The 14164-nt window shown below is 31.7% G+C and overlaps 1 protein-coding gene across 2 annotated transcripts; it reads left to right on the forward strand.

The window, feature by feature from the left end:
* The first annotated feature begins 982 nt into the window (after window positions 1–982).
* LOC113397238 (sodium- and chloride-dependent glycine transporter 1-like) lies at window positions 983–12591 on the forward strand. Of its 2 annotated transcripts, XM_026635502.2 has the most exons (13): window positions 983–1746; window positions 1946–2105; window positions 2704–2991; window positions 3126–3279; window positions 3389–3521; window positions 7221–7355; window positions 7438–7541; window positions 7615–7852; window positions 7929–8057; window positions 8151–8360; window positions 8488–8661; window positions 8940–9122; window positions 9987–10125. In XM_026635502.2, the coding sequence occupies exons 1-12, from the start codon at window positions 1675–1677 to the stop codon at window positions 9084–9086; spliced, it is 1944 nt and encodes a 647-aa protein (XP_026491287.1). In that variant the 5' UTR covers window positions 983–1674; the 3' UTR covers window positions 9087–9122; window positions 9987–10125. The 2 variants fall into 2 exon arrangements, with proteins under 2 accessions (XP_026491287.1, XP_026491286.2); XM_026635501.2 differs by lacking the exons at window positions 983–1746; window positions 1946–2105; window positions 2704–2991; ... (6 more) ...; window positions 8151–8360; window positions 8488–8661 and having other exon boundaries at window positions 8985–9122; window positions 9987–12591.
* Window positions 12592–14164: the final 1573 nt, after the last annotated feature.

The following is a 14164-nucleotide window of genomic DNA, read 5'->3' on the forward strand; positions in this document are numbered from 1 at the left end:
GTATGGTGTAAAATACAATCAGGAGTGGTATTAAACTCAACCCGTGCCATACAAAAATACTTTCTCGGTAGAGTTAGCAGTTACGATAGCGACTTTATAAATATTTATTACAGCAATTAAAATTAAGAACCATTTTTAGAGTTATCTAGAAGCTCTATGCATTTAATCCATGGATTGATGGAGTTAATACTTTAAGCCATTCTGTAATGATTTTAGCTAAAGTCTGACCTTTAAGATTCAGGTATTACCTACAAAGTTGTTTATACTGTATGATCATAGATCAATATCAATATTTGTTTTAAGGTTGTAATATATATATATAGATTCATAAACTTACAGTTTGAAGATATGTATGTATATTTACAACAGTAAGTAAATATAATTCATGTATCAATAACATCTTGCTTTTCCTTCTTAATGTTGGCTAGAATTTGAATCGATTAATAATTCTGTAACCTCATAAATCCTGATATTTCTTACATGACAAAAAGAAAACTTTAATTGGACTGACTGAATTTGAAACCAAAACTTGGAATCGATAGTATTATTACTAGCCCAACGGTAGAAGTATATACATGACATTTTATTAATGAAATAAAATTAATAAATATTAAAAGAATTCAATATGGAACATTATAATATTTTAATAAGTACATTGTCAAAAAAGTTACAATGTTAATATTACTAATAAATGTTAAGTGACGAACTGTAACATTAGTAGTTATTAAATACTGTAACGAATTCTAATGACACGCATTAAAATTAAGAAAAATGTACAAATAAAAACAAATTTCAATGTTTTACCAAATTTAGATTTAGTACGTAATTTAAAGTAGTGTTTTTAATATTTATTGCAATGTTAATGGACATACAACAAGGAAACGTCCCTTGTATGACCTAGGACGCAGATATGTCAGTGTGGGCATCAGGGCAAGAAGGCGCGCACGGCGCTGTAATCAATACGCCGCTCTACTTTCAGCGACCTTCCTTATCGTAGCGGCCGCCCGCCTATGCCGGCGCTCTGCTACCGCCTATCCTTTCGTGCAAATTAATTCAATTAATTAATCATGTGTTTTACAAGTACTTATGTAATATTGGTGTAAAGTGATCTATATATTTATTTTTATTATTTTACGAAAAAAATGCAGTAAAGTTTTATAGAATTTTAAACGAAATTGTCAGCATTACTACATATTTTCAAATTTATATCGTGTTTATTTTATAAATTAAAGCCGACCTTGTGGTATTGTGATGCAAGTGCAGGACATTTCCATATGATTTTCGTCTGGGAGAGAACCGACCCACGGGGGCGGTGAAGAGGGTGCGGTGGTAGCGGAGACTTGATATTGACCTAGATGTTCATTCAGAGTTCGGTCGATGCGAAACTTGACAACTGCGCGTTCCTGCGTTTCATGTCTTTCGATTTAATGTGCTTTTAATTCGGCAATGGGTTTATTTGTTTTTCTTTGTTGAATATAAATGGAGTCATTTACAGGACTCATGAGTTTATGTTCTAAATTTCACCATAGAAGTATCTCATTATCCGTCAATCGTTAAACTCGGGGGTGTAATGTGATGTTAAGTGCTCATTGGTGGCAATGCGATCAGCGCTCAAGTGTCTCTCGATAAAATGATACTGCGATTTTTTTTAAATAGTTCCTGAATAAAAGCAATATGAAGCCGGAAAAGCAAACACCTATACCTGCGGTCACCGAAAACATACCCACAATGGAAATAAAGTACTCAGTGAGTATTGATCAATGTGGTATCGAACTTAACGATTTAGTTAAAATTTTATACAAAGCCATTAATTTGTTTTTTATAGCTATTAATCGTTTAATTCATAGCTATAAAAAATAAGTTATATAATATTTGGCTCAGTTAAGTAACTGAATGTATAATATATAAATTATAAAACAAAATAATAATTGTTATATTGTAATAGTGCAAGGAAGAAATTATAACGGAAACGGTGATTGAGGAAACAGAACCAGAACGCGGGAATTGGACGGGACGCTTTGACTTCCTATTATCACTTCTAGGATATAGTGTTGGATTAGGCAACGTTTGGCGATTCCCATATCTATGCTACAATAACGGAGGAGGTAGGTGAAATAGTATTTACAGTGATTTCTTCAGGGTATATGCTTGTATCTCATCTACTTTTTTTTGTAAATTGTAGAGTACTCTACTAATAATTCACTCAACGTTACTTATAACAAAAACATTAAAACGTGGAAGTATATGTATATATCTATTATTAATACTTATTGAATGTAAAAAAAATCTTATGTAATTAAAGTTGTAATGAGATAAATCTTATATTGAGGTTTTGCCCATTCGTCATCTATTATGTAGGTGTAAAGTAGCGTTCAGGTGACACTGTAGAAATAATGAGCGGTTGTATCATGTTATTGCTAATGAGTTTGACCACTAATTTGCTTCCATTCCATAAATGCATTAATTAAATGTTTTGTATTGAATAAAAAAATATTAATAGTTTTTAAAACTGTGGTTACTGATTTAATAAGATCTGTTTTGATATTTGAAAAGTAAAAAATAAGTCGTACAACGAGTACTCAAAATAAGTTAAGATATAATTTTGAACTTTTATATAGATATGTATATACACCTATAACTGTAGATCATATGAGAGCATCATATCATACATTTGGGACAGGCTTATATTTAATTTGTTTGCAGGTGCATTTTTAATTCCATTCACGATTATGCTTGTGATTGCTGGCCTTCCACTCATGTTTATGGAGTTATCATTCGGCCAATATGCTGCTCTTGGACCTGTCGCAGTGTATAATCGATTCTGCCCCCTTTTTCGAGGGTTAGGTTACGGAATGGTCATAGTATCCAGTATAGTTATGCTGTATTATAATCTTATTATCGCATGGACCATTTACTACATGGTGGTATCATTCGCGAGCATCTTTTATCAACTTCCATGGCAAAACTGTGACGCTGATTGGAGTACTAAATGTAAGTTAACATAATCAATTTCGTCTGTTTGAAATCAAGTTTAACAATTATATTAATAACGTTGATTGTTGTCAATTCGAATTCATGCACAGTCAAACTATTATTCTCTATTAATGTACTATAAATTATTCTAGTTTGTTACTCGTACGAAGAGGCGAATCGATGTCAGGAGCAAAATGGTACATATTACTTACGACAATGCTTGAACCAAAGTTATGCTACACTTCACGATATCGTCGCTCTTGCTGAAGTGGCTTTACGTCGACCGCCTGCTGAGGAATATTTTACGTATGCTTAAATAGTTTCTACTGTAATATGTGGATAATAAATGTTTTGATATGGGTTAATATTATCATTTTCTATTAAAATTTTAAATGTTTATCGATTGTTTTTACAGTAATCAAGTGCTAGGCCTGTCGTCAGGAATCGAAGAGACAGGTCACATTCGTGTGGGCATGGCTGCGTGTTTATTTGCCGCTTGGCTTATCGTCTTTCTTTGCTTATGCAAAGGAGTACAGTCATCAGGAAAGGTATGCAGAAATAATATCAGATTTTTTAACTTATTAACTTATATCAGATTATTTAAGTTTAAAGGGTGTCCGTGGTACCTTCACCAGTGTAAAGATGCGGTAAGACAGTTCGGTTATATGAATTACTACGTAACTGGCAAACTGACCTTGATCACTCTTTTTTTTTCGTTACATATACACCGGTCGATTTATTTATCAATCTGTAAACGCCAAAATATCGATAAGGAAATTCAGATTAGCAGTTATTCATGTTATTATTATATTTAGTTTTTTTTTTTTAAAAATTGCATTTTAAATATTACGAATTTTCGGTAAACCGAAAAAACTTTTGGTAGTAATTGTAGAAATTTAATTATTTTACAATTATATGCCTTGGTGGCCGTCTCTGGACCCTGCAGTCATGCTCACCGGAGCCGACCGCTAAGCTAGCCTGAATAAAATACTATACAAATCATTTTCACAAGTACGTGCGCAACAGGTGCATTATTTAATTCCTCACTTTCATAGAACAATGATGAAAGTCACCATTGGGCTATCAGGTCTTATGCTGTATTAAGTAGTGAGTTGCTCGGTTATAACAATTAATGTAGTAAATAGAAATAAATGAATTTAATTAACTTGTTCATTAGTTTATATTGCGCAGCTGTGAAGAATAAGAAAAATAGCTGCAATAGCCCGTAGGCACTAAAATATTAGATAAAGATATTCTCTCTCTCTCTCTCAGTCGAAGGACGTCCACTGCTGGACATAGGCCTCCCCTAAAGATCGCCACAACGACCGGTCTTGTACAGCCCGCAACCAGTGGCTTACCGCGATCTTCACCAGGTCGTCGGACCACCTTGTGGGGGCCTACCCACATTTACATCTTTTTATTAGCCTGACCTGCAGTTGAACCCGAGACCTCCCTTCTCTCGTTGTTAGTTAGGTTCGGGATATCTAGTCAATAGTCCAACGAGGTAGTCAATAGCCTTAAAGGAAAACTATAATACAAATATAAATTTTTAACGTGTCCATAAAATGAAATGAAATTGCTTCAATAAGCGCTGGAATTAAAAGTTAACTTATAAACAAAAATATTGAAAATGTTTTGTAATTTTTTCGTTACTTTTTATAAATTGCAAATAATTACAAGAAATTTCTCAGTTTTAATGTAAGTCAGTAGAAGACTCCGGAAGGTTCCAAGGACTGTTCCAAGCAACGCTAATAAGAGATTATTTTATTTTGAATATTTTGCATTGTATTTTGAATTTTAGACTTTTCAAAAGTTGAGTTCTCTGGACCTGAAAAACATCTAAATTTGTAATGGCTAAAGTAGTATTTAGAAGTTCATCTTTTTGTTAATGTATTAAACATTATACAAGAATAAATTAGAAATGACAAAAATATAAATGTATGCATCATTTGATTACAAATAGAGTAGAACTAATAATATTATAGGAATCAATAGTAATTATTTATTATATTATTACATTATATTTGCTGACATTTGATATATTAAATTATATATTTGGAACTACAAAGCATTACAAAGGCGGCTTCTTTAAACTAACATTTTTTTAATTGTTGTAATAATAGTCGCGTCAATGAAGCCGTAAAACAGGCAATCTTCGAAAGTCCTCAGAAACAGCTCCGAGATTTTGATTTTTTTATTATCTTTGATTTTTATATTAATAAAATTAGAAAACTTTTAAATCACAAATTATAATTATGTATATTTTTTAAACAATATGTTTGATTATTAGATAAGAAAAAATGTTTCACTTCATTATTTTTTATTAAGACTAAAAACTTGCACTTCATCTTCTTCAAGTGGAAATCACAGTCACTTCCACTGCATACAATGCAAGCGGTTTAGCAATATAAACACCTCTTTCTGCACCGCGCCTTGTTTCACAAGTAAAGAGGAAAATATAATTTTCAAGACGTTCATTGGTGCTGCAGGTTGCTTCATTTTGAATGGTTTTAAGTAATTATCTAATGGCCAACCCCAATTTTCGGGAAATATAAAGTATTATTTTTCCATTGTTGAATTTGTAGGTACACTCTTTTAACATGTTGTTTTGCTGTATCCTCTGTTGGAGGTAATGAGCTGAATTGTACGCTCTTGTTTTTTTGAAGCTAATGCTTTTTATAAAACTCTTGTATCGCAGTTTATTTAAGTTTTTGGCAGTTTTAGCACCATACACGGTGAGAATATAATAAATACCTCCATTTAAAAGTATTTCTTCACTTTGTTCTTGAATCATAAAAGTTTCAGCTGCTGCACGTAATTTCTGATTATTATTGAAAATTTGAATAAAAATATTTTTTCCCTTATTATAAAAAAGCAGACGTAATATCACATCCAGTGAATGCATGAATGAAAAAGAGATGATTTTTAGTATTATTTGGTAATTTTATTACATGGTTATTGTTGAATAACCTCGTTGCAACACATTCTTTTTGACTGGTTTTAAGAAAAATATGTCTTTATCATCAGGTGCTAAAGCCATCAATATCACTAAAACGTCAATGACCTCTGCTACAACGACTACATCATGAAATGAACTATCAAGAGCTGATTGTACAATTAAACGATTTGCATCACTTTCTGCTTGACTCCTTTCGATATTATTTTCAGTCAATTTTTTGCAGGAAAGATTTATAAATCAATTTTTATTTTTGCAGTTTCCTAAAAAAATTCTTTAGTTGTATTCAGAGGCATATGTTCTTAAAACAAATAATCGATTGAAATATTACTTATACATATATCTGCGCTTTAGTTTCACCATTATTGTATCCATCAAAAACAACTTCGACATTGGTACCATAGTTATTACGTAAATATCTGATCAACAGTATTAATTTTTGATTTTTTTCCCCATTTTAATCTATGAAGTAACATACTACCATCGATTGTTTAACATTGTTTAAAAATTTCGTATAGCGTTGTTTTCGTTATTTTTCTCATTCCAGTGTTTTAAAAAAGTGAAAAAGGATAGGGAGCCAGCTCATAGTTAAAATATTGACGAAGTTCATCATTACTCGTTCTCAAAAAGCATAAGCGTTGGAAAATTAGATTTGGATCTACAGCTACTTCAGTATTATTAATTTTAATTTTACTGTTCATGCTCAATAAAGACTTCGTTGTATCTTGTAAATTAATTAATATATCAAATGATTTATAACAATCAATAGTTTCGTTACCTACAATTCCTGTGGAAATTGCTATCACTTCCTGTAAATCTGGAAAGGGGTTGTGAATATTAAAAAAATCTACAATTTTATTTACTGCTGAATAATTTTCATTTATTCTGCTATCACTAGTGTCAGTATGCTTAAATTTTTACTGACAATTGTACTTTTAACAACTATTCTTTACACAAAAATTAATAATACACTTTTTTTTCAAATAAAACCACGCAGAAACTGATTTTTTTATATAAATAATTATTAATATAAAAAAAAACTAAAATATATTAAAATCGGAGCTGTTATTGAGGACTTTTGACGAAAAAGCTTAATTAACGCGTCTATAAGTCTAACATGCACAAGTCGCAATTTAGCAAATCATATTGTTTTCATAAAATTCCTCTTAGAAATATGCCATTGTTTGTGTTTGTATCTGAAAGAGTGTCAAATGAACATATAAAATGGGCACTTCAACACGAGAAATTTACATAAGATACAAAATAGTAACAAGTTGTTTATTGTTCACAGGTGGTGTACTTCACGGCGCTCTTTCCTTATGTAGTACTGGTGATTCTGTTTGTTCGCGGAGTAAGTTTACCGGGAGCTTCTACGGGAATTCTGTTTTATCTTACACCGGATTTTAGTCAGCTTGCCAACGCTCAGGTATATATCGTCGTTATGTTACAGATTTACATATTGTTGTAATAAACATACGTATGGTTTTTAATATAATTCTTTATTTCAGGTGTGGGGTGATGCTGCAGTTCAAATATTTTTTGCGTTAAGTCCAGCTTGGGGAGGTCTCATCACACTGTCATCTTACAACAAATTTACCAACAATTGCTATATGTATGTACTGTTTATCATGAGTCGATTTTTAAAAATAATTATATATATTCAAAGCAATGATTGTTGTTTTCAGAGATTCATTAATCGTGGCGGTGTCAAATATTGGTACATCATTTTTTGCTGGTTTGGTTATATTTTCCGTAATAGGGTTTCTGGCACATGAACTGAACGTAGGCGTGGATCGCGTAGTAGATCAAGGAGCAGGTCTAGCTTTCATAGTATATCCTGAAGTAGTAACTAGACTACCAGTCTCACCTCTTTGGTCAATACTGTTCTTCGTTATGCTTTTAACTTTAGGACTGGATTCGCAGGTATGCTGATAATAGATAATTTTTAAATATATTTATCTAAAAAAACTCTTCTAATTGCGTATTTTTCTGTTATTAGTTCGCACTAATGGAGACGGTAACTACAGCAATATTGGATCGATTTCCAAATTTCCGTCAGAAGAAAGTTTGGGTTGTGTTAACGGTAGCCATTTTTGGCTACATGGGTGGTTTGATTTTTACAACTAATGTAAGTTTATGTTAAATACATCGCTATTTTGGTTTGCATGTAAATAAAGAATTTTTTATTAACTTCGAGCTTACTTATTACTTTCTGTTTCAGAGTGGAATGTATTGGTTGCAACTCATGGATAAATACGCAGCGAATTGGTCAGTTCTTATAATCGCTATTGGTGAATGCATTATTATTGCCTGGATTTACGGAGCAGAAAAGTTTTGTCGAGATATACAAAGCATGATCGGCCGGCAGTCAAAGCTCTGGGTTGTTTTTTGGAGTGCGATGTGGCGAATCATCACTCCAGCCGCATTAGTTGTAAGTAAAATAAAATCAATTACATCTTTTTTTTAATTTCATTCAGAGCCAAACATTGTCACAATAATATAATTCTATAAACATAAAAAAATAATTTACAATTTTATAATATGTACCGTCTTTTCAGTTTATTTTAGTGTTCAATTGGATCGAATATAAGCCGGCATCATATGGCCACTATGTGTATCCGATGTGGGCTGATGCTGTCGGCTGGATACTTGGAGTATTACCGATTGTTGTAGTAGTTATTATGGCCGTTAACCAGATTTGCAGTGGACCTGATGATCTTACAATAATGGAGGTAAGTAATAAATGGTAAGCTTTAAACTATAAAACAAGTCTCAAGGAAACAGAGCTGTTATCAGGTTATCGCGTTATCGTTATATAAATACTGGTCGTTGATTATCTCCTACTCATTAAAGTTAAGCTCAATAGCCAAGAACCAGTTAAGTACGTGTCTGACATAATTTTCACGCTAACTAGATTTTAGCGTCTTATCATTAATAATATCCAAAAAAAATATTTTGAATGTTTAATAATACATCGATGTATATTACTTAATTATATACATTACTTTAGAAAGCACGTGTTCTCGCACGGCCAACTGATGAATGGGGCCCGGCGTCCGGGTCCGTCTGCAGTAGCGCACTGCGGACGGAGACGGAGCTGTCGCCGCCAGTGCTGCTACTGCACGGCCGCCACGTGCTGCGCGAGCGGGGCGCATGACCCATGCACGCCCATCCGCTCATTGCTATGCGGAAGGTATGTTAGAAAACTATTGACCTGCAACATAGGAAAAGCAAAAATATCATAGCATTCATACATTATTTCAATTTTTGCATAACATAATCTGTGTTTTGTTTAAGTATAAATGTATTACAAATTACATTAAATGACGTAATATTCAACTTCCATAATTAATATAGCTTTAAAAAATATGACCTTATTATTATTATTAATTGTCTTTATGCCTATTCAAAAATGAATAACACTTAAAACGGGTGGATAATAAAGTGTGCGCAGCACAAAATCCTTAGCACTTAGGTTTATTATGAAAAGAAGGTCTTATTTCTTAAACTTTGCGTTAACAATACAGAGCTAGTCAAAATTTATTCACTTTCCGTATTCGAAAGACGAATGAAATTTTATTTTTTGTAATATGTAAATGTATTTATTCGAAGATATTTACACTAAGTTGTACTCAAGGCAAATAAAAATAATTTGGGTAGAAACAAATTGCTATCCACGCGTTACGAAATAGAAATTTGCCAGGAATCAGTCTCTGAAAACTCAGTTTTTCTATCACTACCACATGCTCTGTATAATTGTTGCTGTGTTATTCTGTATATATAAACAATTAGTCGAGATTAAAATAATTGCAATTTTTGTTTTAAATCACATATAGTGCGTATCATAATCCCAGTTTTCTGGTGTATACTGCCGAACAGCCGACTTCTAACGCTCGGCTGTCCATGTTCGTTTTCATAAAATAGAAGGGTTTTGTGCATTAGTGCCCGAAAAGTCTAATTATGGTACTGTTTTAAGCTAACTACATATACCTACAATAATTTAAAGCCAATATTTAAAATTAAAGCTTGATATTCATTATATATATATTCCTTACAGACATCTCATGATGGAATAGACGTAACATCTATAACTAGTGGCATAGAAAATGAAATAAAGAAAGCAGGCACAAAAATTAAAAAATCATCTAAGAAAAGAAAGGTCCAAAATTTTAGTCTGGAATTCGAGGAAAACATAATAGAACCTTTACTACAAATAGACAATGAAAAACCTGAAATCTCCAGTAGAAGTGCTAAATATTTATTAAACAAAACAAAGACTGATTCTTCGTTTGAGCCGACTAATAAGAGTTCAGAAAATTCTGCATTGTCAGCAAATTCCATATCAACGCCTGTCAGCTCGACAAGTAAAATCAATAATACTCCATATATAAGCGGGACGGCACCTTTGCACAATCATATGAATACAAACATCTTTGGTATGTATGATGTATCAAAAGATATAGCTACAACTAAAAATTCCATTCTCGTAGAAATAGATGGAAGCAAATCAGGAGGATACAACCCGAGTCCATTGATTTTTACAACTGCAAAAATTCACACTGATAGTAAATCTAAATTAATGGAACCCGTACAAGTTACACCTGTTCCGATCCTTTCTACTATAGAAGGAAATATTGTGAGAACATTTCCTGATAATAGTGAACACCTTATGAGTAGCTCATCGACAAGACCTATTGATTTGAATATAAATAAATGTGGTATATCTGTAATGAGTGAGTCAAATGAAAGTGAAAAAAAATATATTACAGAATTACAGAAAATTCATTCACTTAAGGATTCTACCAGTTCACAAATTAAAAATCAAAACATAAGTAAATTATCAAATAAATCAATTAAGACTGGAAATTTACCAACATCTACTAATTCTGTATACTCTACAACTAAAACTATAAAAGATGAAATTTGTATTGATAGTTCCACTATTCTTAAGTCCAGTATTGATTCAGCACCAATTACTAATAAAGTAGCAAAAGAAACGTCAGAGGAATCTATTAAAGATACACTTTTGGCACAAAATTCAATGACTACAGCTAACAGTATAAATAATGGAATTAGCGGTGAAAATAAGGCCTTAAAACCAAATATGCAATTTCCTCTTGATATACATGTAACAGATAATAAATCTAAAAAATTGAAATCACCGAACGCTTTATGTGATATGAAGGAAAATGTTACATCAGCTCGTAAATATAGTCCACTCTGTATTATTATAGAAAAACATGAACAGATGTCTAAAAGATTGAAATTACTAGAGTCTTCTAATGATGTTGCCACCACAGCCAAAGTTTCGTCCAGTGGTAGCAAAAGATTACAACGTCAGAAAAACGCTTCTATAGAAGACACAAATGAGACTGTAACGATTTCCAATACATTAACAAACAAAAATAATAAATCACAAGAATTGGACAAAAATAATATTATTAAAACTGAAAAAGCGTCTTTTGACAAAGGCGATAGTAAAAATGAAGATATTTCACCTAATGAGAAAACGTCAATTTCTTCAAAGTCTACTACCATAGCTGAAACATCAACAGCTGTGTCATCTCCGCTGTCAATAGTATCTTTAGTTGACCCAATCACTAAACAGGAAAAAATGTCTCCTACAGATGTGGAGAAATTGAGACCTTTAACTGGAAGTGGTGTTGAAGATTGTTCTAAGATTTTAAATAAATCATCAAGTGTGATTCCTGTAATCAAAGCAAAAGATGATATTAAACCACTTTCCATAACGACAGAAGAACCGCTATCTAATGTGACAGCATCATCTGTAATGGCAACATTCAGTAAATCGGATTCTCTCAATCTGGTTCCTACATCTAGCAAAGACGATGTATTAGTAAAATATGAATCTTCCGTTGAAACTACAACTCTTCCATCATATATAGTTTCAACGTCTAGAACTAAAATAGGCTCGACATTGACTTTTAATACTATAACAACCACATCAAAATCTTTGACGCAGAAGCCCCTTGATGAAGTCGTTTATACTACAAATGGAAAGGAAAAAAAATCTACGGCGTCGGAACAAAGTAACAAAACCATGGTAGGTATGCCTTCAAACTTAACTAGGAGTAATAATGGTTCAAAACAAACAAAAACAAAAATTGATTCATCAGTGAAAGATGGTAGAGCTTAACATAAAATGTAACTATTTGCATAGTCATTAGTTCTATTATTTTTATTGTAACCGTCATTTACTATGTATTTAAAATACATAAATCGTATTTTAAGATATTTCTAAGATAAAATTCAATTCTTTTAAAACAACTCAATTACTCTTAAGAAAAGGCTTAGCAATCCTTTAAGCCGATACTTATTCAAATATCAATACGTAGTTGTCTTAGTATATTAAAACTTGTTTATAAATTAGCAGTTTTGTTATCAAAAAGAAAGAGTATCAGAAGTTGTTTTAGGTATTATAAATGAATAAGCAGGAACGCTACTGTTGATGCCCGCGAACATACGTTTATACATTGGCACTAGAAGCAATAAGAGTCTTTGGAAACTTTCAATCGTAAGACCTTAAATCTGCTGTCGTGTTAATAAATTGAAGTATCAACATATTTAATTAATTAAACACACAGCAATGAAGCAATTTTTTAACCATTCTTACATAAAGTAAAAAATAAATATTTAGTTGCATTGTAGTCTGATAAACAAAAATTTGCATGTTAATTTGCATACATAATATAGAATAAATGGAGGACTTTGCTCATTTAATAAATGTATGGAATTGAATAGATTGACAGCACGTTTGGTAAATGATATAGACAAAAATTAAACAATCGTTTGCTTTTTTATCTTGGTTCTATATTTTTAACCCTTAATAAGGTTTAGTGGTGCTAAGATATAAAGTAATATTTTTCATAGACAATATTATATTTTAAAATTTTTCGATACAATTTAGAGATGAATGATGTTGTCTCATATAAAGTCAATTTACACATATTGTTTAATAAATTTGATAAAATCGATTAATTTCTTTGATTCAAAAAATACCTATTCTGTGCCAAATTGTTTATCAATGAATATAAAGAAATTCAAAATCACAGGGTAGTACAAGATCATACGATGAATCTTCAATATATGACGACTGGAAAGTTTTTTAGAAATAAGAGATTTTTTCTGTAAAATATTATTGTTACAAACATTCAATTTAACTTGATTTTTGTGATGTTTATTTTTGCTAGCCCGGTACATACGTTTTATTAATAAACATTATCGAGAAAATAAAATTTAACTTTAAGCGCTTAATAAAAAAATAAAATTAGTTCCTAGTTCTCTTTCCTATCATGCGATTACTAAAAACTTAAATTGATCTGAATTAGTTTAATGTTAAAAAAAAGTGTTAAATAACTTAATAAAATAATTTCGAACAACAGATTCAAATTTAAACTAAATATCGCTATTTGTCGGTAATAGCATTTTGTTTTCTTTTGGACTTGGCACTCAATCGAGGGCCATATTATGGAATTTGTTATTGTCTTGCTGTTACTTTTGAGAGAGTGGTCACGACACATGATAACGTCCGCTTTGAACTGCTTCGCTTCATGACAGTTATTAACAGTTCCTTATCAGAACGATTCTTACCAGTAGAGATAAATTTGAAACTCACCACAGAACATTAGCGTGAAATATCAGAATCGAACGTAAGTCGGTTTTCAATATTTGAAGAGTGAATGAACTCTTACAGAATCGAACTGAAGTTCAATTTAGAGAATATGTCTAACTTTGCGTTCACTCAAAATTTGGATCCAGTGTTTGTTTGCAAAATTTAATACATTTACGTAAAATTATGTATCAGAAAACAATATTGTAAAAAGATGAGATATTATTATATTAATATTATCAACGGTGACGTCCTTTTGAATTCCTCCACATTCTGAAACGGCAATGCCAAGAGAACTTTGAGATTGTTGTAAGTCGAGTTTCTATCCTAACGGGTATTTACTGAAGCTTGCCAAGCTTATGATCAAATTCCATGTCAAATTAATTGTTGCTGAGCACAATATATCAGGTAGGCATTTGTTTGGGCAAACCACTCTCCATAAAGAGTTTTCATTAAATCGTTTAGCTGATAGTCTACAGCAAAGGCAACATAAAATAATATAATAAACGGTCTACAATAAGTTATATAAAGTGCTTAAGCCTCAGCCACTTTACAAAGATGAAGATAAAATCTAATGAAATGGATCTACTTTAATATGAAACATT

Source organism: Vanessa tameamea, chromosome 3 (assembly GCF_037043105.1).
Source record: "Vanessa tameamea isolate UH-Manoa-2023 chromosome 3, ilVanTame1 primary haplotype, whole genome shotgun sequence".
NCBI classification, from domain to species: Eukaryota; Metazoa; Arthropoda; class Insecta; order Lepidoptera; family Nymphalidae; genus Vanessa; species Vanessa tameamea.

What these genes read in the sequence shown, in the direction of transcription:
- LOC113397238 (XM_026635501.2), top strand. Translation starts at nt 9,090, where the DNA reads ATGCACGCCCATCCGCTCATTGCTATGCGGAAG. An exon ending in CGCTCATTGCTATGCGGAAG is followed by an intron (nt 9,123 to 9,986) that starts GTATGTTAGAAA and finishes TATTCCTTACAG; the next exon opens with ACATCTCATGATGGAATAGA.